The 20,819-nt window shown below is 44.0% G+C and overlaps 1 protein-coding gene across 8 annotated transcripts in view; it reads left to right on the top strand.

Annotated features, from left to right (window-relative positions):
• RALGPS1 (Ral GEF with PH domain and SH3 binding motif 1) overlaps window positions 1-20,819 on the top strand; it is a 262,271-nt gene that overhangs the window by 111,532 nt on the left and 129,920 nt on the right. For all 8 annotated transcript variants that reach the window (XM_031677558.2, XM_072960157.1, XM_031677559.2 and 5 more), the window contains one exon: window positions 7,680-7,806. In XM_031677558.2, coding sequence (XP_031533418.1) covers window positions 7,680-7,806 — 127 coding nt within the window. The remainder of the gene's footprint in view (window positions 1-7,679; window positions 7,807-20,819) is intronic.

Raw genomic sequence — 20,819 nt, forward strand, 5'->3', positions numbered from 1 at the left:
CCAAGAAAGAGAAGTCACCATGTGCAAGAAATAAGGAATGCTCTCAGATTCAGCACAGTGAGCAGAGTTCAGAGAAAGCGCTGTGTGGAGACCTTTGCAGCTGGGGGCTGGGGTTCCAATGCCTGCACATGGAGGGGCTGGAATTCAGCTATTGACGGGACTCAGAGAGTCAGCAAGTGTCCCCCCATCAGAAATCTGCCCAGCCTTGGGGAGCCCCAGGGGAACACGAGTGGAAAAAGTCCTGTGAGAATGCCGCCCCAGCCTGTACCTCGGTAGCTGTTGGGTCTCAGTGCACATGACCTGAATTAGCATGGGGTCCCCAGGCCAAGAACTGAGGGGGCACTGTCCTGTGGAGATTAAGAGCGTGGACGCTTGAATCAGACTCCCGGGCTCAGCCTTGGCCTTGCCTCTAATGGTAAGGATTATATGAATAAATATATGAAAAAAAATGCCTGGAACCGTGCCTGGCACCCAGTAAGGGCTAGGTAAGTGCTGGCTGCTTCTGCTGTTACTGCTATTACTTTCAACCCTTCTTGGCTGTTCTCAGATGGGCTGGCAGAGGCTGCCATCCCTGAAAGCCAGGTCCTCTTATTTATGACCTGATACCATGATCCTCTTCCAGCTGGCCTCCTCACTTCCGGTCTTACTCTCTTCCTCACACCACCCTGGACCCACTGATACACAGCTCGGGTGTTCTCACTTCCCTGGGTAAAGCCAGTTTTTAGCATTACCCCTCCCTTTGCTCGATAGAGGGTGTCTGTGCTCACCACTCCTCCAGAGCAGGATGCTCTGACGTAACTATTTTGATGCTCCCCTTTTTAATCCATCTTTTTAAGATTCATTACACTGCTTCTAGTTTTATAATAACAAATACTGTGTCAGTCAGTTTTTCACCATCATTTGGATTTTTAACCCTGGACTTCTGAGATCCCTTTGAGTTAGGGAAGATACTGAGCTTGGATGAGAGAGAGGACTGGTGTGTCTCAATGAGTGTTTTGGAGGGGGGACTTGCATTTGGGAATGTGGCACTTGATGAAGACTCCTGGGTAGGGAGATTCTTGCAAAGTACGGAGGACACTGTGGAGGCATTTTGGCAATGACAGCAAATATCAGAGTTTCATACCTACTTCACACCTACTTCCTGATCCTAAAAAACAAACCATAAACCTTTCAGCTGTGGCCAGTGGTGCATCTGCTGCCACCAGCAACATAGCAACCCAGAGCCCCAAGTCACGTGCAGAAGAGACGCAAGAGTTGGCCAGAGGAATTTCCTGTTCAAACACGGCCATAATCAACTCATTCTTTCCCCTTGGTTAGTATCCACTGTTCATGCTTAGCTGCTTATGATTGGCACCCTGTCGGCAAGTTGAGTTGGAGTATCCGGAAAAGTAGAATAAGCAGTCAAATTGGTCATCACACGTCCACAGGATCCAAAACAGCCAAGTTGAAAGCATACTTTGCCAAATGGCGAGTTTCCATCTCTCTTACCTTCCCAGTCTTGTCCAGGGCAACGCTTGCCTACATTTCTGCCGAACTGCTGCTTCCTTGAGCATCCCTGTGTGTTCCTACCTCCAGGCCACTGCTCCTGCATTCTTTGACCTCCGACGCCTCTCCAGCCCTGACTCTGCTGGTTGAAATCCTTCATAGCTCATTTCCAGTACCACCTCTTCCTGGTTCCTCCTTCCCATAATGGAGTGTGTTCTCTCCATCTAGAGCCCTCTCAGAATGTTTCTGATTCTTCCTTGTCTTAGCCAGCGTTTTTCATGGCTCAAGTCAAACAAATGGGGGTACATATTTGGCCTCTGACTTCTCACCCACACAGATGAACTCTGGACCCAGAATGGGCCCTTGGCAAACTTCCATTCAAGGACCAGTCTCATCCTCTTGGCTCTACTCTTGGGGCTTTGTGGTGGTGTCTCCTGGGGTTGTCATGAGTGGAATTAGAAAAAATTTTAGCAAAATTATTGGAAACACATGATTAGAATTGACCTACAGAATTATATGTTGTGTGTGTATCTATGCATTGTGAATATATGTATGTGTATATGCATATGTGCATGTAAATTGTTAAAGAATAAATTTTTAAAGGTAAAATCATGACTCATACAAGTATAAAATGAATACTTGTCAGAGGTTTTATTTAACTCATTAATGAGTGAGATAATCAGTAAGATATTACAACTATATCATAAGAGAACTGGGAACATTACACTTTTATAGTCAGGTGAAGAATTCTGAAATAGTCTTTAAAATGGATATAAAATTAGTCAGTATTCCCACAGTGATAATCAGTGGGACTCCATGAAGCATAATTTGCCTTTTTATTGACTGGAATTTTTTGCATTACTGCATTTTCTACAGGTTAACATCTATTGTACAGAGTTTAAAATAGCCTTAGTCAAAGACTAATATGGACACTTACTAAATTTCAAAGTCACAATTTTCCCTTATGTTACTTATAACAGTCTCTATGGCATCTAATATTTTACGTTAGATATATGCCTTTGTGGCTTAGTTCTCAGAAACCAATAGTTTATATCTAAAGAGGTAAAAATTACTTTTTTTAAAGCACCCTAGTTTCATTCCTTGGTCATTCCATACTCGGTCTGTTGAATCCACTGGTCCATAGATTATCCCCAGCACTAAAAATTCTTTTCATACCAACAGTAGACACTGGAATTGAAACAGAATTTTGAGTCAGTTTTAACATATTTGGAGAAACAGGCTCTTTGTTGAAAAGCATTTCCACGTATCAAGAAATGTTATTCTCTTAAGGCAAGGGAACAAGATACCAAACTCCTCATAAAGAGGATTTGGAGGGCCTTTTTTTTTTTTTTTATTCCATGAAGACAGCTTCCAGATTTGAACTGTTTACCAGAAGAGGGGAATTTTTCATCGTTAATCAAACACAAGTACCACTTACAGGCTCTCGGGGCATGATAAGGGAAATCTCCAAAAGCAGCCCGCACCTTCCGGTATTTGACCAAGATCTGTGATCTTCCTGGCTTTTGACCCTGTGGCTTATGAATCCCATTTTTCCCTTACAGCTGATACTTGCCACCATGAAAATGACTTAAAATCATTATGCAGGGACTTGATTTTTACCTTATAGTTTTTTGTTCACTTTGCATTTGTGGTTATGCCCCTTGTTCAATCCTAGTTTTGTGTATTTCTGCATTTTTGCCTTATTTGGAGAAGTTTTACCTGTTTTATTGCTATTTTATAAAATTTAGTTTGTGAGTTTAGTTATCATGTCTATAGGTTTGGTGTTTTATCTTGTCTTTTTAAACATATCAGTTCCTAATTTTATCTATTAATCAATTTCTCCTACTTTCCCGCCCCCTGTTTTCCAAGCTTCTTGAGTTGAATTTTAGTTCATTTATATTCTTACTTGTTTAATTTTATAAGAGTTAAAAACCATGCATTTTCCTCTCAGGACAGTTTTGGCCTCATTACATAGTTTAATATGCAGTGTTCTGTATGTTCTATATATTTGTAGGTTGCAAATAGTCCATAACCTTGCTCTCATTTCTTCTTTTACCCAAGAATTACTGGAGTGTTCAAAATTTTCCAAAGAATTGAATCTTTAAGTTATCATTGTTAGTTTTCTCATTCTTTTATTCACCAAATCTTTAGGCAGTGTTTTCTTTGTCTTAGGAACCATGACAGACGCAGGGAACAGTGGAGTGAAAACAACCGACATGGTTGCTTCCTTCATGGGATCTGTCATTTGCTGAGTGAAACACAGATGTAATTGCATAATTAATCACAATCATAATAAATATGGAAGGAAATCTCAGCATATCCCAAGATTTCTAAACTTTATTAGAGGTGAAGTTGCCTGCTATATTTAGTGAGCTTTTCCTTACCTCTTTCCCTGAACATGAATGTTTTTAGTATCTGACTCAGGTAGGCAAATAATTTGTTTTCTAGTGTGTAATTCTGATGATTTCTTCCTGAGGCTCTCCATAAACTCTAAAATCTAAAGGAACCTCACTCAGTTCATTGGAGGTTTTCAATTTATGATTCTACTTGTAATAAAAGTTTAAAACATGTGGAAGTAAATCCTCTTATTTCTGAATAAATAGATCCTATGTTTAAAAAATTATATCTGGAAAGATTTTTTTTCAGCATAATGCGTGCACAGTAATTTAAAAAAATTACTAAATACTGAAAGGCTTAGTGAAGCAAGAAATACACATTGCCCCATTTCTTTGTACCCTACTCATTCCCCAGCGGCAAATGCTTAGCATTATGTAGCAGTTTCTTCTGGTAGTTTCTGCTGCATTTCCACCGAGGTGTTTTTGTTATAATTATTTGATCCATTCACTTTAGACAGTATGTGGCGACTTCTTTGTATGATAGATGTTGGTTTGGTTTTCCTGAACTGCTTCCTCTCATTCTGTAAAGACACTCATATTATTATAGTTAAGTCACTTTTATTAGATGAATCTTCATGTTTTATTTATTAGGAATGTGTAAATATAGTTCTCTGTATAGTCAAGTGGTTAACTATGAATAATATGTCATTTCTAAAATACTCTTTTATTTCCCTGGAGTTTGTAATTCCCTTTTAAGAAGAAAAGTCTTACACTAGCTACCTCTTATCTACCAGATGTTTTCTGTGTATATGTAAAATATACATATATAATATATATAATATTATATAATATCTTACCAGATTTTTATGTATTATATATAATCTTAAAATTATTTTATTTAATTGATTTTACTTTTTATTATATATAACAAATATATCCATGCCCCCCAACAAATGTTTTGTCCTGTCGGATTGTCTATTGAGCCTTCTCTTTCTCTAGATGCATCTCTTCTGGAGTTGATACAATGTAGACCAAGTTGTTCTTAAGGCTTGCTGTCCATCTATCATCCCAGAACCTCCCTTTACTACTGCTGGATTGGATCCACTGTTTCCTATATCCCATATCTTCATGTACTTGCTTTATTCTTTCATTTTGCTAAGGGGAAGTTCTCAAGTAGTATTCAAATACTTGCACTGGGAGATAGATACTCTGAGTTCCTCATGTCTTCCAGCATCCTATGTATTACGAGAAATCTGATGTTGTCTTGAATCTCATTTGTGGGCTCAGAATGGGGCAGATGAGTGAGGGTAGCCAGATCCAGCCCTTCTGACTGTGTGTGTCAGTGTGTGTAGTGGGTGGAGGGTGAGTAGGTGTGTATATAGAGGCAAGCTTAACAGAGGGAGATGTGGCCTAGAGGAGCTTGGTTTTAAATTTAGGAAGCATGCAAATGTGATTGCCTTTGGTTGTCCCACCCCACTGAAGAATCCCAGTTGTGGGTTTGAGGTCAAGCTGCAGGGTGATTTTCAGGGACATCCTCCGGGGCTCAAACTTCATGTTGCCCTGGTCATGTCCATGGGAGGACACAGATGACATGCTTATCACCTCTGTGGTGCCTCATGCATGGAGGCATTTGACAGGCTAGGCAGAGAGGCTGGACATGCCAGGAGACATGGGCAGTTCCTCAGCTGGGTCTGGAGACCCAGTGGGGTGAGAGGTGAGCACTGGGTGCCAGATTGGCTCAGCTGCAGTGTGTGTCAGGATAACACAAGAATTTGTTTGACTGCTGAATGAACTTGGGTCACTGCCAGAGAATTCAGTGGGGTTCTAGGTTTCATTAATAAAGAGATGACCTCCCAGCCAATTGGGTGAGGGTCCTGCTCAACTTTACAGTGGGGCAGTTCACAAGTCGAGTATCTGGTTCTGATCTGGGTATATATTGTTCATTTAGTGAATTTCTCATTCTTAAATGTTCATTTCAAATTACTCTCTCTATCTAGCTTTCCTTGACGCTTCCCTCACCGATAATTTACTTACTGTTTGTCTGGGTTCTTAGTCTCTATTTACTTACCATGTTGCTAGAATATACATCTCTCTCCTCTATCAAATCAAGTTCCCCAGGGATAACTTAATCCTTGTGATTAGAAACTTGAAATAAAGACAATAGTCCTGGCTCCATCTTTGTCCCTGGGCTTTGTAAAGATCAGAAGAGTTGTGTGTTATGGTGCTTTACAAACAGCAAGTGGGAGCTGGCGTTATTTCCTGTCCATTTGTTAGTATGATGAATAACAGCCTTAAATTAGCAAGCCAGTTAAGCAGCCGTCATTCCTAGCATCTGTGTAGTGTCTCCACCCTGATGTATCCTGAATTTCTCAATGGAAAAAAAAAAAGCTTGCTATTTATTCCTCAACTTCTTCAGCACTGGGACCTTCCTTTCAGCTTTTTCTTTTGCCTCTTCTCTCTGAAGTCCTTAAGCTGTCGCTGCTCAGCTGGGCTGTTGCACAGCTGCATCCTCTGTGACTCCAGAGGCTGAGGATCAAGAAATTGGCCAAGGCAGCCTGGGTTCCCTGATGCACCAGACATGGCATCAGTCTGGGATTTGCAGACCTGGGTCCCCGGAACCCAGAGGGGCTACTTGTACAAAAGGTCCACTTACTTGGAGCTGGTCAGTCACTGTTGTACCTCTCTGCTGTATGATAGAGCTGTTGACCACTGGCCTATGTCAATCTGATAGATGTGGCAGGTCTCCTGGTCCCAATCCTTGCACAGACCACCACACTTGACCAAGGATACTCCCGGCCTAGGGTCCCTCTGCATGTATACTTCTGGGCTCAGCCATGGATCTCAAATCCCAGAGGCACTGGCCCTGGAAGCTGAACCTGGGGGAGTTGCCAATATCAGCCACATGCTGTGCCAAGACCAGCACTCTTCGATTGAACCTCCCCCAGACCCTCTTTTCAAGCCTGCTCTCCTGGCCTAGCCTCCTTTCCTCAAAGCCATTTTATTCAAGGAGACTTATTGCCATTTCCTGGCACTTGGCCTTGACTGGGGACATGTAAGGCGCCCACAGCATGAGTCCTTAGCATCCAGTCTGGAGAACCAGGATTCAGTTTATATTCCTTCCTTCTACGAAGCCTCCTTACAAACACTGAGACGTCCCTTCCCTGGTGACCAGCTTTACATACCAGTAATCTCAGTCATAAAGGATCTCTGGGCTGTGGGTGCCTGCTGATCCTGTATTTGTGTAACTAAATCACCCCTTAGACAACAGTATATGGAAAAGAACTTGGCTTATTTTGACTAAAACACTGTACACACCCAGTATAAATATGACCCAGCCGTGGACCATGGGGAATCTGGAGGAGATAGGCCAGGGTGGAGCGATGGCCTACCTATGCAACGTACACAGGTGAACCGTGTGGAATTTCCTGGGGCCTTCAGCAAGGGCAGAGATGTTGAGGAAAGAGACCTGATATGGCTGTGAAAAAGCTCTAGGCAACCTTGAGCGATGTGTTTTTCTCTCTGAGCTCCTTGCTGCTGTAGGGTCTGTGCACCCGTGGAGGCGGGTGCTCTGTGGAGGACTCTGGCGTCATTTAGAACAGTGGACTGGGACCTTTGGAGAGTGTCTTCCAAGTGTGAGAGTCTATGAAAAGTGACAAAGTCGAGGCGATGAAAACCTTTCCATCTCTATGTGAAACAGCCTCTTAAAATTCTTAGCTGTGCCCAGGATTCTGCACACTGAAGACGTCCCGTTGAGGACGTTTCCTTTTAGTCTTCGCCCACAGTTAATCCTTTCTCTTTAGCTCATTCTGGTTTATTTCTCTTCTCTCTCATAGAACTGTATTTTTTTTCTCATTCTAGCTTTTGAATCGAAAAGACAAGACCACCTTTGAGAAACTGGACTACCTGATGTCTAAGGAAGATAATTACAAGCGGACTCGGGAATATATCCGAAGCCTGAAGATGGTTCCCAGCATTCCTTATCTAGGTAGGAGTCTGATTTGGCTTATTATTTTTTAAAGAAACCTGCTAAGTAACAGATAAGATTTTTTTACAGTTTCTACTTGAGAGGTTTCCAGGAAGCAGCATGGGCCACGAATGAAAGGGTAATTGGCTGGCTGGTTGGGCTGAAGTAGACTTTTGATGCCTCCTGAGGATGGGAACCTTGATGGGGGCCTTGAAACAAGAGAATTCTGCTGCTTATACAAATGACCTGTGAATCCCAAGCCTCCCCGCCTGTGGCTTAGAAGGGTCACGTGACTCTTACCGGTTTATCCACATCCTCCAGAACTGGGCAAGTGAGGCCCAAACCCCTCTATTCTGGTTCTCTGGGTGTTATTAATATGTTACAAAAGATTTGTACCAACAAAGTTATTATAATGATTATTGATTTTACTGCTTAGAAAATAATACATGTTCATCATAAGGAATTAGGAAGAGAAGAAAATTAATATCATTTGTTCTCCCACAAAGAGATAATCACATTTCCCTTCATACCTTTTCCTTGGTTGAGGTGCATATAAAATCTGTATGTTTGCTCTATTATGAACATTTAATGGTATTACCTGCATCTCTGTACTATGCCTCAGTCCCATCAGAAGGATCTGTCCAACTGGAACCTGCTCTCTAATATTGACATTTATAAGTTGTTCCTACATTTTTGCTGTTAAAATTTTGCAGTGGACATCCCTGCTACAGAAACTTCCTACATATAGTTATGATTATTGCCTTGCAATGAATTCTTAGAAGTGTGATCATTGGGTCAAAACTTGTGCAAAATTGAATGCCTTTTCATGTGTATTTTCAAAACACTCTCCATAGAGGTTGTAATAGCTTGTATTTTCATTGGAAGGGGACAAAATTGCCTGTTTCCCCATGTGCACAAATACTGTGTATTTTCATATGCTTTTTTTTTTCTTTTCCTTTCTTTTTTTTTTCCTTTGTCAATTTGACAGGTGAAAAGTACTTCTTGTGGTTTGGTTTCACAGTTATGTTAATTTTATTAAAATTGTCTATCTTCTTATGTTATAAAATAGTATTAATAATGAGAGAAATTTTATGGATGTGACCCCTAATATTTTCAGAGATTTAGTGCAAATTTTTTTGAGATACATTTTTGACAACTTTTAGATGTCTTCCATGAGCATTATTTAGATTTTCTAGTTCTTTTAAAGCTAATTTGGAAAATTTGATCTTCGCAGAAGATTGTCCATTTGATCCAAGTTTTCAGAATTATTAGCATAAAGTTTTTTTCCTTTAATTTTTTTTTTGACCGCAAGGTTTCACATAATTTCTTACAAATTTCAACCTCCTGTGTATGTGTGGTTATATTTGCCTTGCATTCCTAATAGTTTGCACTTTTGTTTTCTCTTTCTTTTTATAATTTGCTTTGCCAGAGGTATGTCTGTTGGTATTTCCAAAGAATTGGACTTTGTGTTTGTTTATTAGTCAGATTGTCTTTCTGCTTCTGCCGTATTCCATCAGTCTGGGATGTGCTCTTTCTCTTTGCATTTTTAAATCTCTGAAACTGGGATACATCTTTCAACTGATGGTAACAAAGCATTGTGGCATTGCTTAATTGGCAGCAGTTTTTCTTAGTGATACATAAAATAAAGGCGCATCCTAAATTGCTAACAGGAGACATCCTAAATTTGATGAAATATGGAGTTTACGCTTTTGTCTTTTATAATTCATTTCTCCTTCTTTCCTTAAGTTATTGTAGACAAATGATTGGCTTATTTGTATATATACTATGATTTCCACTTTAACTGGAAAACAGTGAAGGGTATCCATTGTCCTTTACCTGCTGCTTTTGTTGTTGTATCCTACATGTTTTAATGTGTAGTGTACTCAGTGATAGTCGTTAAATGTTCTGTAATTATAGTTTCAATTTTTCTTTTATCCAAGTATTATTTAACATAGTGGCTTTTTAATTTTAATTTAGGGCTTGAGGGTTTTTTGTTTCTTTTTCAAATGGCCTTATTAAGATATAATTCATGTATCATCCATTTAAAGTGTACATTCAGTGGGTTTTAGTATATTCAGAGTCATGCAACCATCAGCACAGTCAATTTTAGAGCATTTTTATCACCTCAAGGAGGAACCCTACATGTGTGAGTAGCCATCTCCCTCCCACGCCCTCACCCTCAGCCCTAGACAACTGCTAATCTACTTTCTGTCTTCATGGATTTGCTTATTCCAAACATTTCATATAAATTGAATCGTACAATGTGGTCTTTTATGGCTGGCCTCTTTCCCTTAGCATCATGTTTTCAAGGTTCATTCATGTTACAACACGATCAACATTTCATTCCTTCTTATTGCCAAGTAACATTCCATTGATTGGATGCACCACATTTTATGTATCCATTCTTCATTTGATGAACATGTGAGTTGTTTCACTTTTTGTTTATTATGCATAACACCACTGTGAAGGGCTTTGGTTTTTTAAGTCTTCTCTCTAATTTTTTTTAAACACTGGTTTAGAATATATGACACGTATGCTTCCTAGGTTTTTAAAAAATGGTATTTGTCTTGTGGTTTAATGCAAGATCAGTTTGTGTAAATGTTTCATGAATGCTGGAAAAGAAGATGTAATCTCTCAAGTTACTCTTATAATTACATTGTAACATTCAAATTATTCATTTTCAACAACCTGGTCTATCAAGGACAGAAATATATGTTAGAGTCCCCTTTCATTTCCGATAGTTCCTGCCTTACATTATTTAATATATGGTTGGTCCTCCATACCCCTGGGTTCTGCATTTGTTCATTCAGCCAACCCCAGACCAAAAATACTCGGGGAGAAAAAAATCCACAAAGTTCCAAAAAGCAAACCTTGAATTTTGCCAGGTGCTGGCAACTATTTACATGGTATTTACATAGTATTTACAACTATTTACATAGCATTTATGTCATATTAGTATTATAAATAACTTAGAGATGATTTAAAGTATAGGGCAGGATGTGCTAGGTTATATGCAAATAATGTGCCATTTTGTATAAGGGACTTGAGCATCCCTGGATTTTGGTATCCATAGTGATCCTGGACCCAGTCAATCCCCTGTGGGTACCGAGGGATGACGACGGTATAGAAGTTTATAACAGCTGTAGATTCATCATGAAGTGTGTCCCATACAAAATGATCTTGATTCCATTTATTATTTGTTTGTACTTCTTTGTCTGATATTAATTCTATGAAATCTGATTTATTTTTCCTTTGCATTCATTTTATAAACCTTTGACTATATTTTGGGTTTTAATATTTTAAATTGATTAGTTTTAGATGTAATCCTTGAAAACTGCACTGAGTTAAGCCCAGAGACCTGGCCTTTCAGTAGGGCAGTAAATGTCTTTCCCATTTGTTTAGACATAAGCCATGTTATTGGCTTGATTATCATTCTTTTTTAATGCTTTCTTATCCTTTCCTTGTTCTCTTCTTATGGCTTGCTGTAAACTAACTGCAGTGTTGCTCTGCTTGGTGAGGGGAAAGCCCCATCTCAGATCAGCAGATGGAGGACATGTTGTAGGCACAGCTCCCAAGCCCATCCCCACGTTGCCTGAGGCTAATCAATTAAAGGATGGGTTGATGGCATTAGGGTGAGGGCAGCTAGTGCAGCCCACTGGTTCAACGAGCAGAGGTGCTCTGGGATCTTAAGGATGGGCTCTTCTCTCCTTATAAAAGGATCGTGAGAGCTGCTGTGATTGTCTGCTTTCTCTGTGCCTGGCACTTTGCTAGTAGGCATTTTAATACATCATCTCAATGAATGCTCACAATGGCCCACTGAATAAGCAGGCGCTGAGAGGTTGCCTAGGGTCACATAACTGGAGAGTGGCAGAGCCAGGTCTTGGCCCAGATGGTCTGGCTATAAGCCCCAAACTCTGGACACTGCCCTCTCCTGACCCCCCACCTCCACTGCTCAGGTTATTATGTTCCTACTCCTCCCTTTCAGTTGTACATCCTCTGCCATTTATGACTTGTGAGTGGCCTCCATCGGGCACTGCATGAAGTGAGATGAATTGTCTTGGCTCTTTCTTGTGACACTCTGTTCTTGGACCACAAACTCTTGGGCTTCCGAGGGATTGGTTAGTGGGCCTCAGCCAAAGGCAGACTGGACCAATACCATCTCCCCTTGCTAACCTGTGTCCCTTCTCATCAAACCAAGCGTATGTTCCCAGATCCCTCCCCTTCGGGTGAGTCCCCTTCTCAGGCCACTGGCCAGAGGCCCCTTGGGTGTGACCATGATGGCTCTCATCAGGCCAAGGGACAGATCTGCACTTGCAGCGGGCACACAGTCTGCCCCAGGGCCCCTGGCCACTGAGTTTCTGGACAGAGGCAGCCCTCCTGGTCCTTGATCACCTCATCTCAGCTGTCTCTTCCTGGCCGGTGCTTCCGGAGGGGCTCTGTGAGGGCCTCTGTTCTCTGGCAAGATCCTCCTGCTTGCCTCTAAGTGAGCCCAGCTTCATTGCCTGCTCTGCTCCCTTTCGCCCTTTGAGGATTTCTCTCCTCTCTCATGCCAGTCAGACTGCATTTCTCATCCTTGCATCGAGACGACTCCTGACATCTACAAGTCAGATTGAAAGAACAGGAGGAGACTCCGGTGTGCTTTCTGTCCTTAGGATGGCTTGTGAGGTTTACCATGGGGGCCACCACGGTCTCCTTAAAAAGAATGAAGCAGGTTCCCACTCTGAGGCTCAGCTGGGCTGTCTGTCCTGAGGGCAGCTAGGGCCCTCCCTGCACCTCTGATTGCCATGGACAGACCCTGCCCAAATCCAGGTTGTGGTTTCAGTACTAGATTCCTCTTGAAAACCCAACCTGTCCTAGGGGTGGATTTGTTTATCAAAAGAGGAAGAGTTACATAATTCCTGGAAAGTGCAGTATAGGAAAAAATGTCTGAAACCATTTCTTTTTCCCCTGGCAGAGTCCTCACTCTGGGTCTTTCCCTGGGGTAGAGGGAGTTATTCTCTGAAAGGGGAGGGACGTTAAGCCCGGCCTTGATATTTCCAGCTGCTTTGTTCGTTTGGTTCGTGCTTGAGACCTTGAATGCTGCTTCAGCGATTTTTTGGCTCTAGTAGCAAGCCTGGGTTTTATTTTCATAATGATTCTTTTAAACCTCTGTGGAAGGTTCTACACTAACGGGTTTCCTGGGACTATTCATATACGTGTCTCTTTCTCACTGTAAAGATACCCTCATGTCCTACTAGCCGTTGTTATTAACATTGTGGGCGTGTATTCCAGCTCCTTTCAATGCAAATTTCAGAGCCAGTTGGCTGCACTTTGGTGCACTGTTTCTCGTGAAACATAATTTAAAAAACACTCAGGGAAAAACCTACTACATTTGAAAAATAAGACTCTCTTTGTCTCAGAAAGTTTATTCCCGTTTACTTCAAAGTGTAAAAATAGTGACGGGAAATGGTCAGGTCAGTTATTTGCAGCTTAAATTTATCTGATAGCAACTCCTTGTAAATACCCAGTTCAGATGGAAATAACAAAAGCAGGCAAAGAGCTGTGAAGAGTGGCTACAGCATTTATTTCTAAGTAGCTTTATTGACTTAGAGGGTGTTTGATTTTCACTACCTGTAATTACCTCCAGGAAATAGCTAAATAAAATTAGGAATGTAAAGGACTTTTTTAAAAAGGTCTAGAGCCTGATTCTAAAAGTAACTATAGGCAGTGTGGAAAATTGTGATCTCTCAAGGAACAAAAACTAGGCATTCTGACAGTTCTGAATAGTAAGAGAACATTTAGATTCTTGGTAAATTTACCCAGACTTCTAATATGTGAAGTAAATTTCTAGAACCTAGGCTATTCCTTCAAACAAGCAAATCCTTCCATTTTTAAAAAGAAAGGCTTTATTCTCAAGTATGAACTCTGAAGTTTAAAATAAAGGCAAGTTGTTTCCAAGTTCCAAGTATAAAATTAACAGACCTAAATCTAAAAGGACTTGCAAAAAATAAGTGGTCATTGGTCAAAAAGAAGTGTTTATGCTGATCTCCCCAAACCCCCAGAACAGCCAGGGAAGTGAGGGGCTGAGCCAGAGGGCAGCACGTGCCAGGCCCTCTGCAGGGTGGATGTGTTCACTGCCGGGCATCAGACACCATTTCTGCCCTGGTGGAGCCCGGATCTGTTCACTGGCAATGAATAGGATACCATAAGTGAGCTGAGCACTGTGCAGGGAAAGACCAGGGAGCGAAGAAAGGGAGACCCATCCCAGACTGGGGGACTGGGGAAGAGTGTTCTGGAGGGAAGCCCTAGAAGATGAATAAGCTGGTGAAGAGGTGAGTTGTGAGCATCCCAGACAAAGACAGTGGCTTGTGCAAGAGACCTGAAGTGAGGAAAAACATGTTCGTTGGAAAAACTGGCTGGAGAGTAGAGAATGAGGGGAAGGGTGTTGTGAGAAGCAACTGGAGGGAAGGGAGGGGTGAGATCGCTTAGGGCCTAGACATTGGGAGTGGGGAGCTCAGACTCAGACCCCCATGAGCAGTAGGGGACCAGGAGGGTTTTAAGGGCGTAGCTGGCTTGGGTTTGCATTGAACATGGGTCTCTTGGCCTGTAGTTTGTGCGTGGCTTCGAGGAATAGGGAAGACTAGGTAGGGGACCACACAGAAGCCTGTGGTGCATCACTAGATTTCAGAAATTGTTAGTGGGGGAGGGAAAGCCCTTTTAAAACTAGTTCATTTTAGAGCAAAGCCTTGGAAAGACCTGAAAGAGTCGTCAGTGAGTGTGTCCCTCATATCTGATGGAGACATATGGCGTTTCCCTGCACCTGAGCTTTCAGAATTAAGGCATGCATTGGAGCAGAGATGAAAGGGCACACACTCTTGATCCACCTCCAGAAGGCGGGAGGGGTTGAACTGGCAGATGCTGGCAGAGCTTCTGCTTCCTAGAACTGAATCAGCATGGCTGTTGCTCCTTTGGTGGGGGCCACCGCCACCCCAGGATCAGAGTCTGGTGGCTCCCAAGGCAGGGTTACCACAGTGTTATCCAGCTGTCCCGAAGTTTGCCAGCATTAAGGGTAATCCTTTCCTTTAATGCCCAACTGAAAAAATTCCATTCCGTATGCAGGAAATCCAGCCTCTTTTTCCTTCTGTTACCCACCCCACGTGTTTCCAACAATCCCCAAGGAATACTCATTTGTTCCATAGATCCGTCCTGATTGTCGCATGGTGCCTCAGCCGGCTGTCTGGCTGCAAACCTCTGATGCCTCCCTCCAGTCATCTCCTGCTTTCCTGACTAGTCTCTCCAGCTGGACCTCTGTGGAGCCAGGCTCCTCCTTCCTGAGCTGGGGAAGCACAGCTCAGGGCTGGATAAGGGGATGTCAGTGCCACAAAGAGAAGCTTAAGCCTGTGTTCTGGAACGCCTGCTCCTGGAGCCCAGGGCCATGACGCCCTTTCTCCTCTTTGCCCAATGGCCTGATCTACTGTCATCCCTGCGTGGCCAGGGAGAGCCTTTGATCAGGTTTCCCCTTCCCCAAATTGAGGCATCCGCCCCCTCTGGGGCCCAGCAAGCAGGGAAAAGCTACCTTCTGACCCATCTGAAACATGCTTCTCAATCAACAGAATAATCACAGAGACACAGTCCATCCTAAAGGAAGGAAACTTTTTCCATTATTTTGTTTGGTGATCAGCTGCATATGGTCTTAAACCTCTCAAATCTCTCCGTTCCAGAGGGAATTTTGCCTTTACTTTTGCAGTCTCAGGGTTTGTTACCTTAAAATTCGCGTTTCTCTGGGACTTCTCAGTCTTGCTCCATTTTTACAAAAAGCCGGTGGATATCATTGAAATCCCTGTTTTGTGAATGAAAAAAAACCCAAAAAACTTCTTACCGTTTGACTTACGACTTACCAATGTCATATGCCAGATGAATACCCAATTTGACCCAAGACCTCATGCTCATGGCTGGGGTTCCACCCTTCCCTGACTTATGCATCCTCCATTTAATATCTCTGCCTCCATGGAGAGAAACAGTATAGGAGGAACACAGGCTGGGGAGAGGCTTATTTCCTTCACGCTTTGCTGCCCAGAGCTGAGCACCTTGCTGCATCCGTCCCTTCTGGGAAACAGGGAGGATTGCAGTTAGCTTTTCTCTGGGTCAGATAATTTTGTCTGCAACATTGTAAACTGACTGTACTTCAATTTAAAAGGAAAAAGAAATTTTGTCTGATCCCCCAAAAGCGGATGAGAGCATGAGCCCATTTTGTGCAAGTGAAGGTGTATTTTCATAGCAGGATCAGGATGACTGCTCCTCTTTGACCTCTAGTCTTTAGATTTCTAATTAGAAACTGACAATCATAATAATAGTGACAATAGTTCACATTTACTTTTTTATCATGCGGCAGGCACCACACCAAGCACTTTATACATATTATCTCATTCAGTCCTCCCAACACTCCTTCCTCTGAGGGAGGCACTATTTTAAACTGATTTTATAGCTGCAGAAGCTAAATAAGACTTGTTAAAAGTTTCACCACTTACTAGTGCCATTTTCTAGGGGTGGGACCAGTGCTCAAACCTGGGTCTGATCCCAGTGCCCCAACCACTAACCTCAGAATATGCCATTTGTTCCTTCCAACAGGCCTTTACCCTCTGGGGAAACCAGGAAGGTGGGCTGAAGAGAGGAGTGTCTCCAGGGGCCTCCTGTCAGAACAGGGGCTCAAGATGGGAGACTGAGGGCCCTCCCAGGGTCAGCCAGTCCTAAAGAAGGGAAGGGTGAGCGGTGGAGGAAGGACTAGAGCTTCTCCATCCTCAGGACTAGCCTGGGGCCATTGGGATGACTCCTAGCACTACTTTGGAGAGAGAGTCAGGACAGTGGCCCTGAGAATCTGAAGGATTTCACGTGGTAGAGAGCTTCCAAGATGGTCCCCAGTGATCCCTGCCCTGTGCAATCCCTTCCTCTGCAGCATGGGCAGAACATATTGACTCGCTTCTAACAAACAGAGTATGACAGGAACAATGGAACGTCACCTCGGGACTTAGTTGGAGAAGACTGCCCTCTCTGCTGCGTGCTCCTCTCTTCTGACTCTCTCGTGGCTCTCGCGTCCTGGGAGAATCCAGCAGCTGTGTGTTTGGCAGTCCTGTGGAGAGGCCTGTGTGGCAAGGGTTTGGGGCCTGCCAATTACCATGTGAGTGAGTTCGGAAGCAGGTTCTGTCTAAGTGGAGCCCTCAGAGGAGACTACGGCCCCGGCTAGGAGCCGGACTGCAAGTCTCAAGAGATACCCTGAGCCAGAGACACCCAGCTAAGACATATTCAAATTCCTGACCCTTGGAAACTGCAACATGGCAAATGTTTATTGTTGTAAGAGGCTAAATCTGGGGGTACTTTGTCACACAGCAGTGGATAGCTAGTGCACCACACCACCTTCATCACTTCCCCACATTTGTTACTTTGTTGCCCCATCTGTACTGAAACAAATCAGCTCTGAAATTCAACACACAAAAAACTGTCAGATTCTGGATGTTTAAAAGTAGAATTGAACTACATTACGTTTACTCATTCACCCGTTGAACACATTTTGTATAAACCCACCAAGTACAAGTAAGAGGCATTACAGAAACCGCAGGAAGCAAGAGGGCAAATCACTGCCCTCAAGGCCACAGGAGACTAACAGCTGGCACATGATTGAATCAGGAGCAGGTTGCAATGGGGCCAAAGAGTGGGAGCGGGAGACAGAGGAATCAGGAAATTCCCAACCACCCCACATAGCAACCCACACCATGGTGGAGCAAGCAGGCAATTCCTGTATGTATTTTGGGTTTGCTTTGTTGACTGAAATGCAGAACTGTGACCCACTCCCTTGTGGAGGTGGGGCCAACACAGAAAAAGGACATAACAGTTATTGACAATCTCCTAGACACAACAGATGCCTCAGGCTGAACCTCAGACTTTAGCAAGTAGGCCTTAAGAAGGAAAGGACTCTTTTTATCTCTCTCTCTGGTCTTCAGTCTCTCGGGTCTGGGTTCTAGTGATAAACGTGGAGGTATATACCCCTGGGCAGTGGGTGCCGAACTGCTGTCTAGAATAACGGATGAGTCTAGGAGCAAAAAGGGAGGAATTACTTCCTACCTGCCTTTGACTATTTATAGAGAGGACTCTATGATTCCATAAATCCAGGACAAGTCATCGACTGTAAGTTTCCTTAGATGTGTGTTATTTTCTGTTTACTTCTGGGACACAATATAGCAAGAGCCCTGGAGGCAAACTGCTTTCTTTCATATCCTGATTCCACTACTAATTAGCTGAATAATCTTGGAAATATAATTTACTTTCTCTCTGCCTCCCTTCATTATCTTTAAAATGGGAATAATCGCTGGATTTACCTTATGGGGTTGCTGTGAAGAGCAAATAAATCATTGTATGCCATGCACTGCAGATAGTCCCCTGCATGGAGTAAACACTCAATAATTATCTGCCGTCAGATATTTATCATTAAAAAAATTCCTTAATTAAAAACAAAAAAGACTGTCAGACTGATCTCTGGGGCAGCAGGAAGTGCTGGGTCCCTCTCAGAAGCTGGTTTTGAGAGGAGGAAGTCCTCCAGGAAGAGGGGGTGGTTACCACTTTGAGAGGTGATGGAATCTTGCCCATCTGTGAGAAAGGAGGGTGCCTGAGGACTAAAGCCTGAAAGGTCCTAGGAGGTTACCCTCAGAGAGGCTGCACTGCCCTTCCTAAGTGTACATCGGGCTCAGGGTGTCAGGTGTCCAGACGTTCAGAGGCCCAGGAGTGCCTGTTCAGGGGGCAGGACCTCTGCTTCATGTGGCCAGAAGGCCTTGCTCAGGAGTGCCGTTCAGCTCCTACTCATCCTTCTAAAAACTTTTAAAACTACGGAAGTAACACACTGTTTGCTGTAAAACTCATTCACACTAAAAAGTCTACAAAGTAAAGAGTGAAAGTCCCTGGCTCTCCCTCCTGCTTGGCATGTATCCTTCCGGGCACTTTAATCCACACGTACAAGTATCTGTGCATGTGGGGGTGTGCAAAGAGTCTTGTGCTTCTTGACCAAAATGAGAGTGGGTAAAGAGTTTGTTTTGCACCTTGCTTTTTCCACTGAAAGTGTCGTGGGCATTGTTCAGTGGCAGCAAGTCCAGAACACCTTCATTCTTCCCAGTGGCTCCGTGGCATCTCGGCCACGTGGGGCTTTGTGGGACGGTGCCTGGATGTGCACCGATCCGTTTGGCCCCAACTGATAAATGCCTAGGTTGTTTCTACTTTTTCCCTTGGACAGATGGTGCTGTTGAGAATATCTTTATTCATGTATCTTTAGTCACCTGTCAGAGTAATTCTGAAACTGAGAGCTGGGAATGGAATTCTGGGCAAGACCAAAAATTTGTATTTGGTGGCTGCTGCTGGAGGGCCCGCTGCAAGGTTGCAGTTCCACTCTCGCCAGCACGTGTGAGTCTGCCTGTCTTCTCCATGCTCACCAGTGCTAGGTATTACCAGCCGTTTACTTACTATGAAATGACAGGTGAAAGATGGCCTCTCGCTTTAATACTCATTTCTCTACCTGCTCATTTTTTGTGCTCTTAGCAAAGAAGCTGCTTCTTGCTTCAAGCACATACTCCCTGGGCCTGGGTCAGGCAGCCAGCCTTCTAGGCCTCCCACCCCGCTACTCAACTGCCCCTGCTCCTGCCTCTGCATCCTGAACATCTGTCCTTAATCCCCCTCCCTGCATCCCCAGCACAGCCTTGTGCTGCTGCTGTGATCAGTGAGGAAAGGCTGGCTGGCTGACTGTCGGGTCCCCAGGGAGAGGAGTTGACAGAAATCCATGCCCGGCACACTCGCCTTGGGCTGGGTCAGCTTTCCGGGCTCCAAGAAGGCTGCGTGCTGCTTCTGATTCTTTCCCCAATTTGAGATGACTAGGGCGTGGCTCCAGTCATATGGCTGCAGAAGACAATTCTAATTCCATTCCTTCATTAGCTACCCAGGCTCTGAGCCACTCCTAGCTCTGCTAAGTGTTGGGGCAAATGTGACCTGTCTACCCTTGCCCAGGGAGCTGTCCTCCCAACATGACATGTCCTTTAGCTTTCGGAGGGTACACGTGCTGTGGCAGCCAGGGAGGAAGCACCCCTTGACCAGCTCATGAGTCAGATTTAATACAACCACGGCTGAGCAGGGGCAGGGACAGTCAGATGGCCCACCCACTTGGGAGGTGACGCATGTGGAAGTGCGTTGGGAAGGCTGTACAGGTGGGAGGGATTACCTGTGTCTGGGTTCCCATGTGTGGGCTGAGCCGGCCTAGGCCAGGATGCCCCCATTCAGGAGAGATGGGAACACTTCAATGTTCCAGTGATGGTAGGGACCAAGGCTTGTGTCCACAAGGGCTGGAATCCCAGACTAGGGCTGGTTCAGGCCTGACGATGGGATCTGAGAGATGGGGTATGCAAACCCCAGTCCTGCAGGCATGGAGATGGGAGATGAGCCTCCACAAAAGGGACCCAGTTACCAGAGAGTGCAGGCCAAGGCTTGGACTAGGTAGAGTCGGTGCACGAGGTGACAGCCAGACCAGCCACAAGTGGGACACTTCTACTGCCAAAGGGTGGAGCTTAGTCTGCAGATAGCGGGACATGTGGCTTTCTTGTCGTACAAGAGGAAGGGAGAAAGGCAGAGCCCAGCCACTTTAGCCCTAACAAAGGATTGGAAACCCCAAGAAATTGTGAAATATTCTCCACTGCTGCCCCCTGTTGTTCTGTGCCCTCTGCTTGGAGATGGGGCCAACAGCCCTGGTCTTGCTTCCTGACATCCAGGGACCTACTGTCCATTTGCTGCTTCTGCACAGGCAGGCTGGCTGGCCACCTCACACACCTGCTTCTGTGGAAACGGGCTCCATGCTGCCATGATTCTAGGAAGTGATGATGGAATGAGAAAGGAGCCTCAGTGGCTTCCTTTCATCCTTGGGGACAGCCGTCTAATCCTGCAGAGTCAGGAGCTCAGGAGTCGGACAGACTTGAGCTCAAATCCTGACTGTCCCAGGCTGTGTGTTCTTGGGCAAGTCACTTACAACTCTG

This window comes from Vicugna pacos, chromosome 4 (assembly GCF_048564905.1).
Source record: "Vicugna pacos chromosome 4, VicPac4, whole genome shotgun sequence".
NCBI classification, from domain to species: domain Eukaryota; kingdom Metazoa; phylum Chordata; class Mammalia; order Artiodactyla; family Camelidae; genus Vicugna; species Vicugna pacos.